The sequence below is a fragment of the Dermacentor andersoni genome, chromosome 2 (assembly GCF_023375885.2).
Source record: "Dermacentor andersoni chromosome 2, qqDerAnde1_hic_scaffold, whole genome shotgun sequence".
NCBI classification, from domain to species: Eukaryota; Metazoa; Arthropoda; class Arachnida; order Ixodida; family Ixodidae; genus Dermacentor; species Dermacentor andersoni.
Window position 1 is genome coordinate 247,003,051 of NC_092815.1, and position 21,856 is coordinate 247,024,906.

The window sequence follows — 21,856 nt, forward strand, 5'->3', positions numbered from 1 at the left end:
CACTTTAGAAGGGTGGTAAGGATAGGCACCTCACGAAAATGGGTTACTAGTCCGCCTGTGTATCAAGTCCATCATAAACCTGCTTTAGGTGTAGTGTCATTTGGATGAAATGTACCCTTGTAGGTACAACTGTTTCGGCGTTTCGGTCCATCATTCGCGTTTTCTACAAACTGTGCATTCCGATGAGAAAAAAACATAGCGAAAGGTGCACTATTATCAGAGGTTGGCAGCAGGTATTGCACAGTATCAGCGTTAATCTCAGTCTTTTTTAAACGTCTGTTGGAGGACATCCCAAAATAGTATGGCGTCTGTGCAGCTAATAAAACAATGTTCAATCGTCTCTGGCACGTCACAAAGGCGGCAGTTAAGAGAAGAGACAAAGATACCCTTTTTCTGTAGCCATTTTTTTACCGGTATTGTTTCACTATGAAGTTTATAAAAGAATGTTTTGCAGCAAGGGGATATATGCATTTTACGAACTCGCTTTAGTACATCGTGACCTGGCCATTGAATGTATATTCATCGGTAAAATGAAGGCGGAAATAGCATGGACAATAAATCTTTGTATAACGTTTTACGCGACACAGAGTACAAGTATTCAGTGGAAAACCGAACTGTCAGGTTGCAAACTTCTTGCATGAACCCCCACAAGCATAAACGCGAAGAAAAATTGGAAGAAACAAATAAATCAGGTAACGCATTAACAAGTGTGACTTGCATGAATGACGGAATTATAGGATGTGATGTATCGCGAAAAAAGAAGAAACGAGACACTATTTGCCGCACATAAAGATGTACTAAACCCAGCCCACCTCCTCAACGGGCTTGAAAATACTGTCCCGCCTCAGGGGCTCGAAAGTGGAAGACCATACAAAGGTTGCAAAGATTTGGTGAAAGCGTTGGATGTAGAGCTTGGCACAATGAATAACTTGCAATACATAGTAAATTTTCGTTGCCAAGAACTTACTGCAGGCCTCGGCTTTCCCCAGAATATAATGTTGGTGTGGAACGAATGTCGTAATACCGCCGAGGTTGTTGCATCGTCGTCATTGTAGCTTCATCATCCGTTTATTTTTCTGTCGTCGTCGTAACGCCATCGTCGTCGTGCAGTCGTTATGCATTTGACGTTCCACTGTCACCACTCAGCTTCGCCATTCGATTCTCGCCATGCCGTCATCGTACGGCCTAGTCGTCATGTCATCGTCGCCACCACACCGTGGTCACCATGCCATCGTCGTTATAGCCTCGTCGCCATTGCGTCGTCAGCGTACAGTGGTCGTGATGCATTCATTGTAATACTTTTGTAGCGATCACATCGTGGTCGTTCCATCGTTGTCATTTCGACATCGTCACTCGGCTTTCCTCATGCCGTCGTCTTCTTTCTGTCGCCTTACATTCATCATGATTTCACAAACGTGATCCCATTCTCACCATTGCAACATCGTCGTACCACCTTCGTTCCATGGACGTCCGTCGTCCTTCGTAACTCTATCCTAATTCTCTCCGCTATCTTTCCATCTTTCATTTTCTCTTACTTTTCCTCCACTGCAGGGTAGTAAACCCGAATATCTTGCGGTTTACTTCCCTGTCTTTCCGACCTAGTTTATTTCTCTCTCGATCGTAATCATATTGTCGTCATTCAATCGTGATCATGTCGCAATTGTCACGTCAACTGCGCCGTCATCAGACAGTCGTCGGCATGCATTCGTTGTCATGCCATTGCCGTCATGGAGTCGCGGTCGTTCCGTCTTGTTCAGTCGAGCTTCGTCATGTGGGTTTCGTCAAAACGTTGTCATGACGCTGTGTTCGTCATAGAGCCTTCGTGATAAAGTTGTCGTCATGATATATCAGTTCTACACTCGTTGTCATCCCACCGATCTCATGACGCCGCCGCCGTCACATTATCGTCGTTATGCCATTGTCATCATTTCAGAATTGTTAGCTCATTTTCGTCATGCTGTTGTTGAGCACGAGAGGAAAAACGACCGGTACGTAACTGCGCAGCGGATACTGGATACTACAATATTTAATTTGTTCGTTGTTCTTATTGTGAGCGCCCCTGGCACCGTAACAGATGCGGGCGCTTCAGGGTTCCCAGGCTACACCACAAGCGTGAAATGGACGCTTTGCGGACGTTCTTGAGGCTGTAACGGAAAGTAATGCTCTGAGGAATCCGTGCTCTGAAGAGGCAGATGGGTGATGGGTATCTCCACGTCGGAGGGCTTGGGGCGGTCTGTAAAGACTGTCTCCTCACGTCCCTGCTTCGCAATGACAAACGTCTTGGTGGAACGGCGCAGAGCCGGAAAGTGCCCATCGTAGGCTGGCGTAATAGGCGCCAGATACAGTCTCGCCTAAAAAACGCGTGTGGCGGTCACAAGGTGCTGGTGTTCGAACATGTGTTGTTTGGCTGACCTAGTCTGGACGGGCTGGAGGTCGCGCAAGCAGTTGTGGAGGCGTTGAAGATAGGCTTGATGTTCAGGAGTTGTCTTTCCTGTAGTTAAAAGGTCGCCCCAAGAACGTAGAGGGGCACCATAAACGAGTTCGGCAGTTGAGTACCCAAGGTCGCCGCAGAGGACAGGCCGAAGGCCAAACATTACCAACGGCAATAGGTCGGTCGAGTGCTCACGATTAAGGCACGCTGTGAGAGCCGTCTTAAGCTGCCTATGAAGACCCCCGAACATGCCGTTAGCGGATGGACGGTAAGTAGTAGTGCAGCATTGCTTCATTACCAGAATGCGGACAAGTGCAGCAAATAATGCAGATGCAAACTGCCGTCCTCGGTCAGTTGTTACATTGGCTGGTCAACCGAAATCTGAAACCCATGAAGAAATGAAAGGGCGTGCCACTGTCTCTTCGGTCTTGTCCACGAGTGGGACCGCCTCAGGCCCCCGTGTGAAACGTTACACTGTAGTCAGATATCATGGTAGCCGCACGAAAGAGTAAACGGACCGATTATGTCGATATGGGTTTGCGGAAGGAACTGCTGGTGTGGCGCAACAGTGTGGCGGGCCACCTTGGTTGGTTGACACACAATACAAGAACAGGTCCACGTGCGAAGATCTGCATTGACACGAGACCACACAGCATCGCGTGACGAGGTGTTGGGTGGCCCGTATGCCAGGATGAGCACTGACGCGCAGAGAGTGAACAATCACCCGCTGGTACTTTCCTGGAATGAAAGTGCGCGGAAGAGGTACAGACATTTCGCACCACAGAGAAGACCGCAGGGATGGGAAGGGAACGAGCTAGAGGCGAAGGAAGGAGGGGCGTTGCCGTAACGCTTGTAGTTCAGGGTCGTTGCGCTGCGCTTTCGATAGCGCGTGCTAGCCTGTAGTAGTAGACGGGGAGCCGATCGTCGCAACACGAAAGTGCATCCTCTGGTGCGTAGAACGCTTCTTTCTCTGTTCCTTGCCATTTAATCAAATTTTCCACGTTTTTCGGGAACGCTGCTTTTCGGGGATGGGATAGGTGGGCCTTCCAGGGGGCCACCCAGCCTGAGGTATGCTATGGAAAGCTTCCCCCGGAATCAACACACCTGGTCCAGCATGAGTGAGGTCATCAGTGAGGCTCACCACCTTGTAGCTATGGATGCGCAGTCAGCTGCGGTGCCGCCAGGCCAGAAGTCAACTATAGTGAGCTCGACGAGGAAACGAGGTACCTGGTCCAGTACCAGTGAGGACACTGAATGGTACTCCGTCACAGGTGGCGACTCGTCAGATGACAGCTTTGAGTCTGTGATGAACAGGAAGGCCAAAAGAAGGATCCTCAAGGCATCTTCGCCGGCGGGGATATTAACTATGAAGGCCAATTGAACGCTGGCCACACACCATCCTCTTCGTGCCCGAAGGCTCCTCCATCAGCCTTTGAACTCTTAACAGCCAAGCCCTCTCCGGGTTTCTCGAGGGTATCGCGCCGTATGAAATAAGGGAAGTCGGATTAAATACACGAAAGAATAATCTCGCTGTGGACGTGACAAATGGAAGCGCGTTGGACAGGCTTCGAAAAATAACATATCTTGGCGGTATCAAACTCCAAGCGATTGTATAATTGGACGGAACCGGCATGGTGGGCCTCATCTACGACATTAATTTGGCCATAACGAATGAACTTCCCAATTCTCATCAAACCAGCGACCGAAGGAGTTATCATCACGTATATGCTTCGCCTTGGTAACACCCACTGCGTAAAGTTGATATTTTAGGCCGATTTCATCTCTTCGCATGTCAAGGTTGGACACTTCCGGCATGCGGTTCGGCCATTCGTACCCAAGCCACTTCAGTGCCCTAACTGCATGAACGTTGGTCATGTAAAGGGCGTCTGTAGAAAGAGCATGGTTTGTCCTTGCTACGCTGAGTCGCACACTGCGGGCGCTTGCCGCGCAACAAATCCAAAGTGCGGTAACTGTGATGGCTCCCATGATGCCTCACACAAACACTGCCCGTAAGTTAAGAGAGAAATTGCCATTTTTAAACAAATGCTTAGAGAGAGCTCCTCCCATAGAGAAGCTGCTGAAACAGTACGATGTCGGCAAAATTGTCGAAGCAAGCGTATCGGAATACACAGGCTCGACCCAACTTGTCACGTTCGAGCGCAAGTAAGCCTGAAACATGAAGAGGGATGGTACGGAGAAGTCTAGTGTCGAGGGTGACTGACCTGCGCTACCGCGCATACAGCCTGCCAAGGAGCCTCTCCGCCTTATATTTGCTTGTACGCATACGTCGGTTGAAGAAGCACCAACGGCTGACCGACAACTCATAATGACACTGTGGTCACTAGTGAATGTAATAAAAGAATTACTGTCAAGTATCGCTGCTCCAACCGCTCGAAGTGACCTACATGTGCTGGAAGAGCTGAGCCCAGTCCTAGCAGCCCTCGAGTAGAACCATGGCTGACAGTCACCAATCGTTCCACGAAGAGGTCAGGGAAGCATCGATTATCCAGTGGAATGCCAGGGGTCTTAGATGTAGAATGCCTGATTTTCGTGAGTATGTACACTGGAACCGCCTCCCAATCATCGTAACCTTTGAACCAAAACTATAGAACCCAATTCGGCTATCCGGCTATGAATCAAACATGTCCTTAACCTACAGCAAAATCAGCAAAATCGTTGTGTTTATTCGTCGGGAGCTTACTTGAGTTAGTATGTGCAACCTCATGATGAAAACCAGTGTGTTTGCCTCACTGTTAAAAGAAAAAGGTAGCCTTCACACTAGTGGGTACCTGCTTACCTTCCTCAACTCGGTTTGGTAGCAAAGGACTAAAAGACATCTTGACAGCAGCCTCCTGGTTCATGGATTATCACAGGAGATTTTAAAGCCCACCGCCCTATTTGGGGAAGCTCCAGAATTAACACAATGGACCGGCGACTGGCTTCATTTGTATCTGATCATGAATTGTCCCTGCTTAATGATGGGAGCCCTACCGTTCTACGAGGCTCATCCTACAGCAGCTTGCTAGACTGGGCGTTCGTGTCACGTCGCTTCGCTACTCGTGTGAAGTGGTTTTTAGACATTGAGAACGCATGGGAGCGATCCTATACCCAGCTACTTTTAGATAAAAAGGTTGGTCAGCTGTAATTCGCCAAACACGCTCCGGCGAATTGATTGGTCTACATTCGAAACCAGTATGGAAGAAACTTGTCGCAAAGGCCCCCCTTCTGGCCTTCAACAAGCGATCAAGGAAGCAACGGAGAACGCCATGTGCACGCTGAAATGTGCTCCAACGTTCTCAGAATCCGACGTGGAGTTGGAGTGACTCCGTGCGATTCGTCGGTGTGCGAAGCGTAGATACCGACGCACAAAGACCATCCATCATCTAAGAATAGCCAGACGCACGCAAAACATCCAGCGCCGAACGGACAAACTGGAGTGTCAGCGGTGGGCAAAATTTTGTGAACCCCTAGACCCCCGAAAACCTCTCTCTCACATATGGCGAACCGTGCGAGGCCTGCGTGTATATGGCGAACTGTGCGAGGCCTGCGGCCCGAACAAGGCGTGCCATTCAAAACCGTGGCGCTTTTCCAATGCCGAGAGGACATCCTGGTAGCGGAAAATTTCTGCAGCAAGATTGCAGGTCACTCAACGTACACAGGCTCCCTTGGTACAGATGGCATCATGCCGCATTCACGGGATTCACACATGGACCTGCCTTTCACCACCGAGGAGCTCGATGCGGCTCTTGCTTAGTGTACTCGGTCATCGTCCCCTAGACCAGATGGCACATCCTACTGCATCTTGTGCGATCTGGGTGACCGAGAACTAAATGCGTTGCTGGTTATATTCAATGAATCCTGGCGGGATGGAAACGTTCCTCATGAATGGAAGATAAGCCGTCTGGTAGCACTCCTTAAACCTGGCAAGTCACCACTAGAGCTCACGTCATACCGGCCAATCGCGCTGGCTAGTTGCATAGGGAAAGTGATGGAACGCATGGACCCTTGCCAGATTGGAGTGGTACCTCGAATGCTACAAAGTTTATTCAAGGGCTATGGCCGGTTTTCGACGTCTCCACTGCTCCACTGCTCCATTGATAATGTCATCGATCTGGTCACTTACGTCCAACATGAAAACAGATGTAAACTATTATCTTTCGCCATGTTTATGGACGTAAAAGGAGCTTATGAGAATGTTGCTCACGGCGTTATACTTGGTGCTCTCGAATCGGTTGGTCTTGGTGGTCGAGTGTACCGGTGGACCCTCAACTATTAACGCATGACGCTTTTTATGTTCAGACCCATGACGGCCCGACCTCTCAATACTACCCACACCGTGGTGTTCCTGAACTGGGGGTCTTGAGCCCCGCACTATTCAATCTTGTTCTTGTTGGTCTCGTGGAACGCATACCAAGTGCTCTGCAGATATCAATACCCGCCGATGATATATACTTGTGCACGTCAGGTGTAAGACGTCCGCAGCTGCGCACGACGTTTAAAAAATCCGCGACTTCAATATCGGCGTGTCTTGGCAAACAAGGTCTCCAGAGATCTCATGAGAAATGTGCGCTGGTTTCGTTTACGTGGAAACCAATGACGTCATACGCCATATTTATCAATGGGGAATATCTATAGTACGCCAGGACGCGCACATTCTTAGGGGTGATCATTGATCGAGACCTCAGCTGGAGTTCTCATGTTGCCTACCTGAAGAGCCGCCTAACGACCATTTCACACCTTTTCAAATTTATTGGAGTGAAAACATGGGGTACGTCAGCACACGCGATGTTACAACTCTACAGGACGCTGTTTCTCGGGTATCTCAGGTACAGATTACCTGTACTGAGCAATACTTGTCGAAGTAACCTCCGCACAATCGAGAGTGCCTAGGCGCAGGCACTCAGGGTTTGTCTTGGATTGCCGCGCTGCACATCAACAGCGGATACAATTTTGATAGCTCAAGATTACGCAGTCACAACTCATAGGAAATTGGAAATGCTCTGAACAGACCTGAAGCATGTAGCCCGCGCCCCTTTCCACCACCTCGCTGCGCTACCGGAAGACTGGTCAAGTACCTCTTTTTGCCAGGAGATATCGGCGTACCGTGGCTGCATCCCTAGAGATTATACGCCTGCCGAGCGGCTTCTTACACCTCCTTGGTGTTTCGCTCGCCCACAAGTTCGATTCTCAGTACCGGGAATTCGAACTAGAGCAGGACTTTCGTCGCCAGCTCTCAAGCAGCTATCTTTGCTCATGCAGCACGAGACATACAAGGACCATCTCCAGGTTTAAACTGATGGCTGGACAACTGTTGGCGGATCTACAGGAGCTGTGATCTTCCCAGAAAGAGCCGTGACCATTCAGTTTAAAACATCTCACCGGACAACGTCGATTGCTGCGGAGTATGCTGCACTTCGCAGCGCACTTCGCATGTTCCATGTAGACCTACCACGAAGATTGATCATATTCATTGACTCGAAGGCAGCATTTCAATGTTTGGTATCCGCTTTACGTAGTGGACTACGAGAACAACTTGTGCTAGAAATAAGGCAGTTATATCACCTGCTAGCAGAGAAAAGACATGAAATCACTTTTCAGTGGCTGTCAGGCCACTGCGGTATCAAGGGCAACAAAAACGCTGATGAAGCTGATAGGAGAGCTCACGAAGATACCGTGAAGGAACCCGTCCCCCTATCAAGAACAGAAGCAGCAGCAAAGCTTCGCACACTAGCGCATGATGCCACACGATTCATGTGGAACACGCCAGCTTTCCGACATACTCGACTAAACACCAGGACCCATCCCTCCGACTACGCATTCCACCTGGACTATCCGGAATCGAGACAACTGTTCTCTGCCGACTGTGGCTAGGAGTGTCTTTCACGAATACATTTGCTCGCCGCATCGAATGACTGACAGTGCTACCTGTGATAGCTGCGGCAGCGAGGAAACAATCGAACATATCTTCTGTCATTGTTCCCGCTACAGTTCTCAGGGACACTCGCTCGTGACGCCATCGGCACGCCTCGATGACTGGCCGCTTTCTGAGCAGACGGTCTTGGAGTGCCGGCTGATGTGACCTTCACACCAGAAGGCGGTGAAGGCACTACGGAGGTTTCTTTGGTCAAGCGACCTACTTGAACGACTGTGACACTCATCCGTTCCTTTCTGTGCGTTTGTATGTTTCCTTTCTTTCCCTCTCCCACTCTTTTCGTGTGTGCGCACTTTCTCTCTTGCTTTATTTTTTTAGGATCTTTTTGTCTCCCCTTAACCCTTCCCCAGTGCAGGGTAACAAACTGGATATATATCTCCTGGCAATCTTCCTGCCTTTCCCATCTCGTTTATCACTCTCTATCTCTCCCTTGACATGCCGTATATCTTGGGGATAACAGATATGTATGTCAGATGCCGTATCTCCCGCGCGATGTACTTTGAGGAGTTCGTGCTGAACACATATAATTGAGATGCTTATGATAAGTCATCACGTGGAACTCGCGTCCTTCCAGTAGGTGGCGGAAGTGTTGGATGCTGGCGTAGATGGCTAACAGCTCGCGGCCGAGGACACTGAGCGTGCCTCGGTGAATCACAGCTTCCGAGAGAAATAACTCGAGGGGCGCCATTCAGAGCTATTAATTGTTGCAACGCTGCTTCATTGGTCACACTGGAGTCGGTGCGTCAACACGGGGATGTACCAGGAGAGTTGCTTCAACGACGGCTTGCTTAGCAGCCAAAAAGACAGCCTGAGACTGAGGCGACCAATAGTATTGTCGGACACCGGCTCCGCGGCGCTTTCAATAGGTCTGTGGTCGGCTGCAGTAAGGTTGCGCAGTGTGGTATAAACCAGCGAGAAAAATTGGTGAGACCCACGAACTCGCGAAGCTGGCGAAGAGTGTTGGACACCAAAAAGTTCCTGACATCCTCGATGTGGGATGGCAACGGAAGGATGCCGAGTGCCGAAACGTGATGGCCCACGGAATCTAGCTTGGAAGTTCAAAAAATGCATATCTGTGTTTTTTTGACGAGGCCATACTGTTGCCGTCGTTGTGAAAGTTGATGCAAGGCACGCTCATGGTCTTGCAGAGTGGCGCTAGCGCTTAGCATGCCCTTGATGTACATCAAAACTGCAGGCAAACATCATGTCACCTCAGCGATGAAGCGCTGGCTTTGTCCAGCGTTACGCAATCTAAAGGCCGTGCGCACAAACTGGAATAAACCGAAGGGTGTTGTTATGACAGTTTTGGGAATGTCGGTGGGTTCCACTGGTATCTAGTAGTAAGCCGTAACCATACCCCCTTTGCTGAAGATGTTGCACCCATCCAGATGTTAAATCTTGAATATGAGAAAGCGGGTAGCTATCATGCACGATTTGAGCATTGAGAGTGTGGTAGTCTCCACACGGACTTCCAGTGGCGAGGAGGAGAAGAAACTGGGGGACCATGTCTGAAGATGTGGTGAATAAACGTGTGGTTAGGAAGTTTGTTCAAATTGCAAGATTTTGTGACTTCGGGAAACTCGGCCAAGATTCTCTAGTAAGGACTTGGCGGTACAAGTGTGTGAATGCCAGTGGGGCAATCAACTATCGGTAGAAGTCCAACGATCGATAGACGAGTAGTGCCATCAAGGAACTGCTGGTGCCGCATGATTAGGTCAAGCTTTTAGAAATACAGGAAATCCGAACCGATGATGGGATGCACGACGTCGGCGATGACGAAAATTTAGCGCTACTTGCGTCGGAATCCGAGGTCAGTGGTATGTGAACGAAGCCCACGTGTCGCTACGGTAGAGGCGTTAGCGGCACGGAGAGGCTATCCGCGAGGCTTCGAATGGCGATTATTTACCGATGGGGACAATGCACTAACCTGGGTGCCCGTATCAATAAGAAAATGCGTGCCCGCAATCTTGTCCGTAATTTTGATTACCAGTAATAGCTGTGTCAAATTGCAATTTAAACACACCAATATAAAGTAGCTTGCCTCAGTTTGATTTGTTAGTAAAGCAGTGCCATTTCACCATTTAATGCCGGGAAAGTTATAGGGTCCAAAAAGGAGAATAATAGCATTGGGGTGCATTGAAGTAATTTCATTTAAAATGTTGTATAAGAGATTAGAAAAGTCCAGTTGATGCTGAGGCGGTCTGCACTAAACACTCAGCAGTACTGTTTGTGTAGAACATTACATTTTAACCACAGTGCTTCCAAGTTCCTATCAATGTTAACGCGCGTGCACGGCAATTGGTTCACGGCAATCAGAACACCCCCGCCACGTGCGTCTCTCCGATCCCACGGATAAACCTCCAAGTTGGAAACATCGGCCATGGCTTCTGCGACACTTATTTCCTTTGTAAGCTACGTTTCTGTTAGTATCAGTAAGTTACTGGAGGATGGTGACATAAGGTTTTATACGTGGTCAGGTTTTGGTAGAAATTAAGCTACCTATGTTCGTGAAAATTACTGAAAAAGGGAGATTGTTATGCGGGGCGGCAGGGCGAGGTCTTGGATTCGTAGGGTAATGTGATTGGTAGGCTGCTTGTTCTTTGACGGTCTGTGATGTCTCGTCAAATATGTAGCGTTTAGTACCTATGTGCAGTGGTTTGTAACGCAATGAAAAGCGAGCATATTTCGCTTTAGCAAAAGCGACAAGGGGCCTTCGGACGCTCTGCACAGCCTTATAAAAAGTTTTGCCGACACTGTTCAGTGCCTTTAGACTTGCGGCCATTTTACAAAAGTCTCTTTTGTCTGGAAGTATGCAAATTTACCAACTATAGTGCGGCGGCGCCCAATGGTGTGCCTCCCAAGACTATGTGCTCGTACATTTTTTATTGTGTCTATGTTAATTCAATTTTGTCTATGTTAATGTTAAGGTGCTGATGCCACAACTGGGTTATGGCTTCTCCAGACTGGGCAAATGTCTCCGAGGAATTCTTCTCGCTTTATTCTTTTCTTTTACGCGGTTTCGACTTCGATATCTGCTACAAATACGCCCGCGCTGACCCTATAGAAAATGATGGTTGCGGGTCGACGTCTACAACCATCATCTTGGGTCCGTCGTAAATTTCGGCGACAATCTCCTGGCGCTTTATTTACGCAGCCTGGGCACTGAAAGGATGCTGGCCGAGCTTCAAGAGTGGTCGTGCACTATTTGTTGGTCCGTCGCATGACTGTATTTGCTCACTGGCTTCCACAGACAGCGCACAGAAGACCTCCTGGCAAAAATGGAAGCCAAGACCGTTGTCTTCGATCCATCTCAGTTTCTTACAACTCATTGACACCTTGTCTGCGTCTAGCATGGATCATTCGTTCAAAGCATGTTTCAGGGCACTGATGACGATCCAGGAAAATGTCTACTGGCGAGGTAGTTTTTCAGCTGTAGCATGATTTTTATTGAAACCGGAATAATTGGAACTGCAACAGCTACATTCTTGGAAAGATATCGCACGGGCTTTCTTTATTACGCTCCTCTATTGGAGGCTGAGCATTTAGATCAAAACTTTAAAAGTTCGTAGGCTAGTTCGAACATTTACAGCCACTGCTATTATAGCGTTAACAGCCGCCGAAGTAGAACGCTTCCTCCCGCGTCCCCCCCTCCCCCCCTCCTCGGCAGCTCGCACAAGACGAAAGACGGCACGTTTGCTCCTCACCTTTCTCCCATGCGCGGGCCTGATTGAGTCGCGATCATCGGGTGACCCTCTGAAGTTTCACTCGTACATACAGCATACGGCGCGCGGTGACAATGTTACCGTGATTTGAACTTACGCAGAGAATCATGGCCACGGGGGCAAAAATGCGCCTGTAGTGTTCATATGATTGCTATCGCAATAAAATTATACTACGGCGGAGGAAATATCCTTTTGGCTGAAGTGGCTCTGTAGTTGGCGCTGGTGCAGGCACCGCTCCGGTATAAGTGACCAAGGCGCGCGGCTGGGTTGTGATACGGTGAGAGGTTGTTTTACATGCCGGTTCTCGTCACGAATGCCATAATTTATTAGTCACATTCAACTGGTGTCCCGCTACTTGCAGGCTTTGGAGGACTTCCCTCACGATGAGCCGTTCGAAGTCTGAGAATTTCACGTTCGTATTAGGATGCGAAGCATCAAGCGGTGGCCGTGAGAGTTAGACGGTTATATTGCGATGACCGCTGCGAAAGCAGCCGCTCCATGGTTGTAGCCTTAAGAAGAAATCCTTCTACACTAATACCTGTCAGAGAAGTGACACCCAGCCGTAGCCACAATAAGTGAAACGTGCGGAAAGCTACGCGCCTCAAGAATATCGCAAGGAAGCTGCAATTCGGTCGCAGTTCAGTCGCAAGTAAGCAGTGTCTGTATCAATTAATAAGCACGACAGTGCCTACAACTGTCTGTCGAATGATCAGAGAAGGTCTGTCATGTTGAACCCGATACAATTGGGCTGTAATGACACGTTGACTTCTGCTTGCGTGGATCACAGAAAAAGGTGGTGCGGCCTCCTGAGTTCGGATGATTAATTTATTTGACGTCGCTCTACCATCTTGTGCGCATAATAATAACACTAACCGTCCCGCAGCATATGATTTCTTTCTTTGCTACTTTGCGATTCTGAGAGAATCGTCTTGCTCAAGCTTGAAAGGACTATACAATCTAAAAGTTCGCTGGTTGCGTCTTCCTTTTCGTTCCAGGCGCTGTGGATGCACTAGATGAGTCCGTTGGTCGAGTCGTGGAGGCTCTGTACAATAGAGATATGCTGTACAACAGCCTGGTGGTGTTCACTAGCGACAACGGCGGCATTACGTGGGTAGCTCATTCCAACACTGGTTCAAACTGGCCTCTGCGCGGCACCAAGGGAACTCTCTGGGAGGGTGGCATCCGCGTACCGGCCCTGGTGTGGAGTCCTCTGCTCAAACCGGGACCACGTGTCGTCCTACCACGACTGGTGCACGCCGTCGATTGGCTGCCCACACTCTACTCTGCTGCCGGTAGCAAACCTATGCTGTTATTTTTTCCGAGTCTGATGCCGAGTTGAAACTCATGCCCTCGAGCAATATCGAAATGAACGCCACAATTGAATTCAAGAAGCTGAGCCGATAAACACGCCCACACCTCGCATTAGACTGCTCAATGAGACTAAATGTTCAAGGAGGCTAACCTTGATGCACATTTACCCGTAGCCTTCGGATCAGTACATCACGATTATGCGCTGTTTAACCCCACAAAGCCCACCGCATCCTTTTCGCTATGCTGAGTTTGATACACTAGTCTTCTTTAGATATGACTGTGGGAAACACGGATGAAAAGTTATATTATTGTTATACGCTAGTGCGAGATCTCAATTATGCGTCGTAAGGCAAACTAATTACCAATGGATTAAAATATTGTAGGAATGAATCATTTTCTCATGTTACATTCCATTGTTTCTGTTTGTAGATGCGTATTCTGCAACGCCAATAACAAATGCTAAGACGTTCTATTTTAATTCGTAAGCATTCTTTGGCGAGTACGCCAGCGCCGTCCCTGGAAAAGTGGAATGCCTTGAATCTGCACAAAAATACGTAATTGGCAAGGTACGGACATTTATACGTTATAACAGTGTAAACTTAGGTTATTGGTAGCTTTATAAGTGAATAGGAGCAATATAAATGAAAATAAAGAGATACAAAATACCTGCAATACCCGCAGAAGTAGATAGGGCTCCTTAGAAATTGGATACGGAAGCTTATGGCAGGTGTGGGCCAACCGAAATTTGGGGGTTTATAATTGAGGTTGTGTCAACTTGAAGTTTGGAGCTGGACCAACTGAAATTTGGGGATGAGCCAACTGAAATTTGAGGGTGGGCCAACTTGAATTCGGAGGTGGGACAACTTTAAGTTTGCAGGTGGGCCTACTTGAAATTTGCGGGTGGGTCAAGTTCAAATCTGGGAGTAGCCGAAATGAAATTAGTGGGGGAACTTGAATTTGGAGGTTGGTTGGCCAGCATGAAATTGGAGGTGGGGCAAATTTAACTTTGGGCGTGGTCCAACATGAATTTGGAAATGCGCCAACTTGAAATTTTTAGGTGGGTAAACTGATGTTTGGGTTAGCCTATCTTTAATTTGGAGGCGGGCCAACCTAAATTTGGTGTTATTCTTATGCATACTGAGACAACTGCATTCTGACGTCTGTTTCTGCCTTCATTTTTAATTTAGAATTGCATTTCGGTTTTGGTAAAGAAAAGTACGTTGGACTTTTCTCAGGTATCGCCAACTGATGACCTTGTGCAAATCGCCTGTGCGACGGTTATGAGGCTCTCCTGCTGAGCACGTGGTCGAAGAGTGTGCATAGTTTTAACAACTGAGTATCGACGCATACCGCCTAGAATGACAGAAAGCTGAGGAAATAGGCAGGGGTTTAGTGGTATCGAAAAGCAGACGCAGAAAACATGGACACAAGTAAACCGAGAAAGAGAACACAACTGCCGACTTGTCAACAGAAAGGCCTCATGTGGCGGAAGCGAAGACAGACACAAATTACATTCGTGCTGCTATTTGCGTTCTTGCGCCCGTATCTTGCTGGTCAGGTTTTGCGTAGAATGATTTTATGCTGAAAATTTGGCGGCCTCCAAGCAGTCGTAATTGACGTTGATGTGAACTGTCAAATCTAACGGGCACATTAGCACAGACTGCACCTGCTTAAGCAGTATTGAGAGGGTATCGAGAAGTATCGAGATGACTAATTGTCATGCATGCCCAGGGGCGTACATGACTATTCGTCCAGCAAGAGTCAACCACGGAGCGTTCTCTAGACGGATCAGAAGTTTTCGGACATTATTATCGCCTCACCCTTGTTCGGATTGTTGCACGGAACAAGAATCTACAAATTGGAAAACACGAGCTGTGATTGTTGGTGTTGTGATGATAATATCTTCAGAAACGACACGCATATGGTAGCCATGGCTTACGCTCGGACGCTGAATTAATTACACCCCTGTTTGGCTTCTTTGCTTACAAAAATAAAACATGGTGCACATGTCTAGAGTAATCCACTAAATGTATAAAGGCCAGTGTGTAGCTACAGTCAAAGTAGCTGACAAGAACTGGTAAAGCACCCCGTTATGAATGCCACACTTAGTATTGTCTTGCCACGATTTCTTTAGCTCTACAGCAACGTTTCTTCTTCCTTTTCTTTTTATTAGATGAACGAAGTGTAATTTTCTCCCAAAACTGTAATGTATGCCAGGTTGTAATATGGAGAGCTTCGACGAGCGTCATACCACCATCAAACGATGTACAAATGACATTTCTATATGCGGATGCTGCTGTGAAAATTTCACACTGCCTCCGCGCAACATTCAGCTAATTGTGGCGATATCTCATTGAAGCTAGTTAGATTTATTATTAAGCTATTGAGCTATAGTTTCGAGTGAAAGGAAGTTGAACCAGGATAAGTTTCTAGGTTCCTCTTGTATAAAAACGACGGACAAATTTACATCAAAATTCTCGAGATCGCAGTGAAGATCAGTGCGCGAAGATTTAAGTGTCAAATTGCTGAAGATACATTACAACGCAGAAAGAGTGCAGAAACTCCCCTGGAGTTGTTTAGGTATGCGTAAGCATGCCCCCAAATTTAACTCGGCCCACCCCTAAATTTCAGTGTCCCACTCCAAATTTGAAATTGGCCCACCCCCCAATTTAGGTTGGGCCAACCAAAAATTTAAAGTTGGTGTACTCCTAACCCCACCCCCAAATTTCACTATGGCCCACGCTTGAATTAAAGTTGGCCCACCCCTAAGTTGAAGTTAGCCCGCCCTCAAACTTCAGTTTGGTCCGTCCCCAAGCTTAAGCTGGCACAGCCTCAAACTTTTAGTTGGCCCCCCATCAAGTTTCAGTTGGCTCACTTCCAGCTCTAAATTTAAGTTGGTCCGCAACCAAATTTAAATTTTGCCCACCCCCAAAGTTAAGTTGGCCCACATTCAAATTTTGAATTGGCTGAGCCCTTAGTTTGGCCCATGTCCAAATTTCAATTTCGCTCGCGTTCCAATTTAAGTTGGACCACGTCGAAAGTTCAAGTTGGCTCACCCTCAAATTTCAATTGCCTCCCACCCCGCCACATATAGGTTCGCCCTACCTTCAAATTTCCGTTGGCCCGGCTTCAACGTTAAGTTGGCCCACCTCCAAATTTATGTTTGGCTACACCAGCTTAAGCTGGCCCACCCCCGGATTCAAGTTGGCTCACTGACATATTTCATTTGGCCCACCTCAAAATTTGAAGTTGACCCACCCAGAAGTTTCGGCTGTCCTACCCCTACTATAAGCTTCGCAATGCAGATTCTTATAAAATTAAATTCTGGGGTGTTGTGGGCCAAAACCACAATATGATTATGAGGCACGCTGTAGTGGGTTACTCCGGAAGTTTCGACCACCTGGGGATCTTTAGCTTGCCCCAAGGCATGGGACACGGGCGTTTTTGCATTTCTGCCATATCGAATTGCGGCCACCACGGCTGGGATGCGATCCGGCGACCTCGGCCTTAGCGGCGCAACACCATAGCCGCTAGGACACCGCGGAGGGTATGCAATTTCTAAGGATCCCTATGTATCTCTACGGGTATTTTCTATTATTTATTTTTATTTATATTGTTCTTTATAGCTTATAAAGCGATCAATCATGTACATTTACCCTATTATATTGATTAAATGTGCTCACTTTGCTAATTACGTATTTTTCTGCAGAGACGAGGCATTACACTTTTCCAGGGCCAGAGCTCGGGTGCTCAACAAAGAATGCTTACGCATTAATAAGCCACGGCTCCTGCTCTTTATCGGGGTGATGTTATTGTTATCAAAATTGCGCAAATATTGTGAGGGCGAGATCACGTAATCGATAGTATACCAAATCGAAGTCCGTATTGGATGCGCAATGCACGGCGTGTTTTGTGAAGACATGCGTTACTTAGTAGCGATGGTATGATGCGCCATGATTGTGACTAGAGTAAATGCTCATTCACACCGGCGACTGACAGTGGTCGCACGACCAAGTTGGTCGCAAAGCGACCAGTCGCAAATGGTCGTTTTTCTGAAAAAGCGACCATTTTGGGCCAATCGCTCGCTGCTCGATTTTTCAGTCGCGCGACCGTGGTCGCAAAACTAATAAACCAATCAGGGGCGCACCAGAAGTGATCTTTCATGCGTCTACATCCGGCCTCCTCCCGCGTCGCGGAAAATACAAAGTGCACGCCACCATAGATTCCGAGAGTTCTCGCTGAGAACGATAATCTCCTGGATTGCTACTTGCGGGTCAGGCTGCGGTCGCGCTCAGCCGGGCTTGCCGGTGTGAACATCAGTCGCCTTCGGTCGCTTTTTGGTCGTGAGTCACCAATGGTCGCGCGACCTCCTCAAGTCGCCGGTGTGATTGAGCCTTAAGGAGTGTAGTTCATGTTTATATTGTACATATTCTAAAGCACGTGCCACCATGTGTCACGTGTCACCTGTCCATGGCGGAAAACACGCTGATCCTTTGCAGTGTTGTGCTATCTCTAGCAATTCAGGAATATAAAGAGTGCAAATGTACATTTCTTGGTGATTCATCAATATATGTGCTGATTGCGTGCGAATATTGCATCGTTAGGGGGCCATAGAACTGTAGGATCACAAAGTTCATAATGGAGTACATTTTCGGATGTTGCTTATTTGTGCGCAACACTGAGTGTTCGCATTAAATGCAGGTTGCGCAGCCTTAAATTCTGTTCCTCCTACAATAGCGTTCTTTAGTTTGATGTGAAAACATGGTAATCGAGTATATTTTCACATTGAAAGAAAAGGACTCACCAAGTTTTCTTCCCGGCCAGGAGGCAGCGTATCGGATCTGGGCTGCGTCGATGGCATCGACTTGTGGCCGGCTCTCTTGTCGGCGAAAAGCAACAAGTTCGTGGAGTGGCCAAGACAAGAATTTCTTGTAAACGTTGACCAAGCATCTGGCCTGGCGGCCTATCGCGACGGCGACTTCAAGCTCGTCGAGGTCAGCAATCCAACGTCGAACAGCTCGCGATATCCTTTCGGTGCCCCCGCGCTGCAGCGACATGTGCCCACAGCCGGAGAGGCGCCTCCTCTCTGCAGGAGCTCAGATGCTGCGAGAGTCTATCTCGACTCCCACATGAAGTCGTCAATCACATGGCGAACCTTAGAAAAATTACGCAGTCTTGAAGACGACTGTGCTGCGCCTTGGGGGTGGCGAGAGAGAGCTGCCGTGAAGTGCAACATTGGAGGCGCAGTTCCAACGTACGTCGGGCTGCAGAACGGAGACTACCTGTTTGACCTGTCGCAGGACCCGTGCGAGCTTCATAACCTGGCGTCGGAGATGCCATCGGTAAGATAAAGGTGCTGGTAGCGGGTTTAACAGTTTATCAGCCTGACTTTTTTTCCATGCGGGCTCGATGTCTGCATAAATGGTCTATTGAGAAATTAGCACACATTTGCCCTAAAATTGTCAACGCACCTTATTCAAACTGCTGCTGTCTGTTTCTGAAATTGAAAGAACATCACCTTTTTCTTCTCGAGAAAAGAAATTTCTTTCAGGGTTATTAGTTTGTCAGCAAGAAAAACGCATTGTAAGGGCTTATAATAAACATCGAACCAGTGATATTTAATGCAAAAAATAGACACATACGAAAGACAGAGATAACCAGCTCGGTGGCATTCATTACCACCGTTTATCAATTGATGCTCCAATAATGTCCCTAAATTTATTTGTCCATCCGTCCACACGGACACCTACCTACGGTGATCGCACAACGGGAACCTGTCTCTACTGAATAGTTTCTTTCTGCATTCGGGTGCTGGTAAATTTTGCTGGTTTATTCCTTCTTGGTTCCGTTCTTACTCAGCTTCGGTACCTTTGATGTGAAAAAAACTGACGTTATAATTTAAGCTTTCTTACATTATGCGAAACAGTGTTGTCCACCAGTAAGCCACAGTAGCCACCCTCCCCCGTGAACTCCACAAAACCATGATGTCGAATCGTGCATGAATCTAAAAGCGTACTCGATATGGAGTTCAGGGCACAACTAAACTCAAACCTAAACCAATAATTTGGGAATGCGCCGGAACCAGAACCGGTATTGAACCGGAAAATACAACGGTTTGCAGTTCATAACAAAACTGTTAAAGCATTTTCGGCAGCGCACGCACTCAAGAATTTCACTAAAATAAACAGAACTGTTTTCCTTTAACTGTAGGCCCACTGTACTTGTAGTCCGTTAATACTTGCAATATTGTTTTTAGGCTAGTCGGAACAGATACTGCCTATTTGCCAGACACTGTGGGGACGTAGCTGGGCAATACGGCAGAAACGTGTTGCCAGGACCTCCGGTGCACCAGATTTCTGATTCAAATTTGTTCGGTCTTTCAGCTCAGGCAACTCGAACACCAGCATGAATGAGAAAGGAAGCTCGGCTGTGGTAACTAGAGAAGTCGTACAGAATGTGCGCGAGCACTAGATAAGCAGGCAGAGCGGCAAGTCAGCCGGAGGATCCGGTTGTACAAACTAGTATTACGCATTCCATGGGAACACATTTCCTCAATTCGAGAATATGAAACAAATCGTCTCAACGAGATGTTAATGCAAGTTAGCTGCTAAAACGATGGATATGCGTTCCTGTGTCGGTTTGTCGTCTGAGAAAACAATTGTAGACACTCCCACTGGATTGCAGGTCCTTTCGAAACTCAAGGACAAGCTCCAAGCATACCGAGCAGTTGCACGTCCACCGAAGTACCACACCATGTACAAGTGTGGTCTGCCCCAAGTCAACGACTGCGTCTGGGCAAGCTGGCAGGACCAGCAGCAGACTGCCTTGCAGGACTGCCCCTGTCCGTAAAATTGTCAACTTCGGGAGTTGTGGCAATAAATACGACGGTCGCTGTTTCTATTTCGTGTTCCAGTTTGCGCAATCATGTTGGAAGTGCGGCCAGGTAGATATACTTAATCAGTATGGAGTGCTGAACCGTGGACTGAAACAATGACTGGTGATATTTAACACTGGCGGGTTCACGTCCACTGTCAGAAGAATATACGATGTAAATATGCTTCGCAGGTGAGCTAAGGATGTTGCAGTGGCATGTTCTGTAATACTACATTACGCCAACTTTTTAGCAAGGTGTATAGATTGTGACACGACTTTTTGGCTTGGTCCAAGAACGTAAAGTGGCGTTTGTTATTTACTCAATGCACAGCGTGAAAACACGAATAATTACTGTATGCGGCCTCAACACGTTGGAGGCAGTGACAGTTTCACTACATAAAAGACAGAACTTGGTGGGACGATATTTAATTTTTCAGGAATCTTTAAAAATCGTCTGTGGAAGATTGTGTAATTCTTCTCCTTGAGCTGGATTATTCGAAGAAGCAGACTTGACAAGCACAGGAAATCGAAACACATATGGAACTATTTACAAATATTGAATTAACTTTCTAATTAAGTTCCCGACGGCTTATATTGCAACTTACGAATTATAGTTTGCCAGATTTTTCCACTTGAAATGAATGCCCAGGATGACACCAGTTTCGAAAAAAAAATGTTTACCAATGTGTCGGAGGAAATACGTGGACGTTCAATTTACTTTTGTGCTTCAATGCAAGAAAAGAGCGTTTTTGTACCAAAGTAAGTGGAATAACGGTCAATTGTTATGGTGAGTTTGATGGCGCATATCTCGAAACGTGTGTCATCCTGTACGTTGATTGCAAGTGGTTATGGCTCGGAAACTCACAGCCTACGATTCGTAAGTTGCAATATTTGTCCTAAAGTAATTTAATAAAAAGTTAATCAGTGATTTCTTTAATTAGTTGGGTATGTATTTTGATTTCTCGTGATAGTCATGCTCACCTCTCTGAGTAGTGCATTTGAAGGGCTAGAGTTATGTATCTGCAACAGGCGATTTTGAAAAATCCCTGAAAGCTTAAAATGACAACCCGGTAAGTGGACAAAATTTATTAAGTACACACAAAATAACAAATCTGAAGTTGTGCAGGACAACAACGGATAGCTTATGGGGCTGACTAAGGGATCATGTTCCGTTCGGCCTTTAAGCGTGTTGTTTTCGTAGATGTCCTGCTTTTGCACAAAAAGTAGGGGCGTGCGAATATTGAAATTTTTAAATGAAATTGAATAACAATATTTGAAAATTGAAGCTTAAAGTGAGGCATGCTTAGTTAATGACGGGAAAGTAAGGTGCAAAAACTGTCTGCCGGTATTCGCTAAAGAGTCGGTTTATATGAGTAACAACTGCACTTCTCCAGCAGAATCATTTGGAAACGTCTTCGCTTTGATAAATTTTTTTTTGAAGCAGACTGCAACAGCAGTCCTTGACCCTTACAACGCTGGGACTGGACTAATACTTTACAACTTCTAGTACAAGAGTATCAAATCAAATACAAATTGAATAACGAAGACTATTCGATTCCTGTTCAAAATGTCGGATCTTCGCGCAGC

General features: G+C 47.2%; 1 protein-coding gene across 3 annotated transcripts in view; it reads left to right on the plus strand.

The window, feature by feature from the left end:
- LOC126539707 (arylsulfatase B-like) overlaps positions 1-20,296 on the plus strand; it is a 75,590-nt gene extending 55,294 nt beyond the window's left edge. For 2 of the 3 annotated variants that reach the window (XM_050186559.3, XM_055075659.2), the window contains 3 exons: positions 13,081-13,377; positions 18,221-18,738; positions 20,081-20,296. In XM_050186559.3, the coding sequence (XP_050042516.3) occupies positions 13,081-13,377; positions 18,221-18,738; positions 20,081-20,245 (980 nt within the window). In that variant the 3' untranslated portion in view covers positions 20,246-20,296. The remainder of the gene's footprint in view (positions 1-13,080; positions 13,378-18,220; positions 18,739-20,080) is intronic. The other variant, XM_055075660.2, reaches the window with a different exon arrangement.
- Positions 20,297-21,856: the final 1,560 nt, after the last annotated feature.